A 2,236-nucleotide genomic window follows, 5' to 3' on the forward strand; every position below is an offset into this window, starting at 1 on the left:
GCACTCAGCAGGGCCTGCCCACAAACTGTGCTTTAAAAAAAACCAACGTGATTGACTAGATAAATCCTTTCATAAGGAAAAAGTAATAAGAATAGACCAGATTTTGAAAATCTGCAGTTTCCATATGGCTGAATGCTGGGGCCCTAAGAAAGGCCTCCAGCTTGCCACCCAGCTGACCTTCAGGGAACTGAAAAACAGGTCCCTACTGAGGGACCTATTGAAAGAACAAAGGCATCTGAAGGGCCCAAAATAGCATGGCTTGCTACCAGCAAACTGGAAACAACAAAGCTGCATTTGGAGACAGAGGAGATCAAACCAAAGTGGTGGCTAATGTAGCAATTCTGTGATGCTGCTTGTTCCAGTCTCAACCCACCTTAACTTGAGGTATTACTGTACTTTGTTTTCAGGGCATCTCAAAACTGAGTATTAAGGACACCTTAAGGCACCTGTAGTGCTTTCCTGATTTTGTAGAGGGTTTGTTCAAATACAACTGAAGATCTACACGGCTGTATTTATCAGTAGTTTGGAAATTAAGATGTTCACATTGTTAAGCTTTTAGATCAGTATTTTACCAACATTAATGCAAGCCTTCAGACCTCTCAAGATACAGATTTAGGATATGTGCAGTTTAAGAACTGTGCATAGCTGAGGTCAGCTTTTAGTGTTTCCTTTGCAGTCAAAAGAGCTGGAAGGCTTTTATTTGTTTTACACTGGAGAAAATCTGACAGCACATTTCACAGTCAGAATACTCTGAAATACACGAGTCAATATACAGAGAGAACAATGAAATCCTTGTCTCTGATTTTCCTAATGGAGGGATGACAAAAGAATTATTTCCAATTGTGACAATAGCTTGTGACAGTCACCTGGGCACTCCTCAAATAGGTTAAGACTATAATTTCATACTAGAGAAGGTAAAATGGGTGAGCTGCTGTTTGACAGTCATTTTATAATTAATTTATTTTACCCTTTGTTACAAACCTGGATCTTAACAACCAGCCCAAAGGCTGCAGAATAATACTGGAATGCCACTGAATATTGTTTATGCAAATGGAAAGCAGCTAAAGTTGTTTGGAATCAACAAATGACATTTATTACAAAATCATCTCAACCCAGAATGCTGGACACTGTTTTTGTGTTTGCTTTGTTATGATGGCTTTTTTTTTTTAAACCAAAATTCCCAAGCACCTGCTTAAAAGATCTACTGCAAAGCTTGAGTAAATCCACGACAATCCTCTACTTACGGGAGCATTTTTGAAGAATACATATCAAAATGGACAGTAATTAAAGCTGGAACATTTTGGTAATCCAGCCTGCACTTCCAGACTGGAGACTGAGGATATTTTGTGCAAATTCTGTACAGAATGCAGTAACAGCCTCAGGGATCCAAGCCCACTGGAGCTTCTGACCTGCAATCATACTGCAACTCTTCCTCTGTTTGGATTAGTTCACATACCTGTGATCAGGAATTTTCTCTGCTAGACCAAAGTCTCCCACTATTGCTGAGTATCCATTCTCATCATGTTTTATTAGGCAGTTCTGGAAAGAAAAAAAAAAAATCAAAACAGAACAGTTATTGTTTGGGCATGAAACCTCTATAATGTTTGTTTTATCTATTTTTAATCTGGAACAAGACTACAAAATACAGTTTGGAAGACATTAATCTGTGAGAAGCTTTTGTCTGAAAGCAGCCACCCTTTTCCCCTACCCTCCCCCTGCACAATCACATGTCTGTCAAACTTAAGATGCTGCAAACAGCCTTACACTTAGTTAATAATCCACTTAAAAACTTGCTGAGAAAGCAGGCAGCCATGGGCAGCACGTACCCAGCTAGGTTATAACAAGAACTAAGATGATTTAGCTCCCTTATGCTCAAATATGCAATACATGCTGTTCACTATGACACCTTACATTTTCTCTTTAAAGTTTGCCTGTACCTGACCAGAATACAAGATCAGAGTAGACTCTAAATGCCTTTGTTTATTTTGCTACAATAACCACTGCAGAGGATCTCACTGCTTTACAGCAAATTTTCATCAGAAAACATAAGACATGATAGCTACATGTGCTTTTAAAATCTCAAAATTCTTTATTTTACAGTACATCATAAAACATGATTTAAGGGAAAAGCCTAACAGGGAAAAGCTGTCAGTCTTTCAAATGTTCCCTCCAGTGTTGGGATGGAGGGCAATTTAAGGACACACATCAATCATTCTGGTCTGACAGCATCACACCA

General features: G+C 38.8%; 1 protein-coding gene across 1 annotated transcript in view; it reads right to left on the reverse strand.

The window, feature by feature from the left end:
• The window catches only part of TESK2 (testis-specific kinase 2), a gene marked incomplete at its 5' end in the record, with an annotated part of 11,098 nt that extends 9,559 nt beyond the window's left edge, over nucleotides 1–1,539 (reverse strand). The window contains one exon of the mRNA XM_009079368.1: nucleotides 1,457–1,539. Coding sequence (XP_009077616.1) covers nucleotides 1,457–1,539 — 83 coding nt within the window. The remainder of the gene's footprint in view (nucleotides 1–1,456) is intronic.
• Between the last annotated feature and the right edge of the window lie 697 nt (nucleotides 1,540–2,236).

Source organism: Acanthisitta chloris, unplaced genomic scaffold (genome assembly GCF_000695815.1).
Source record: "Acanthisitta chloris isolate BGI_N310 unplaced genomic scaffold, ASM69581v1 scaffold990, whole genome shotgun sequence".
NCBI classification, from domain to species: Eukaryota; Metazoa; Chordata; class Aves; order Passeriformes; family Acanthisittidae; genus Acanthisitta; species Acanthisitta chloris.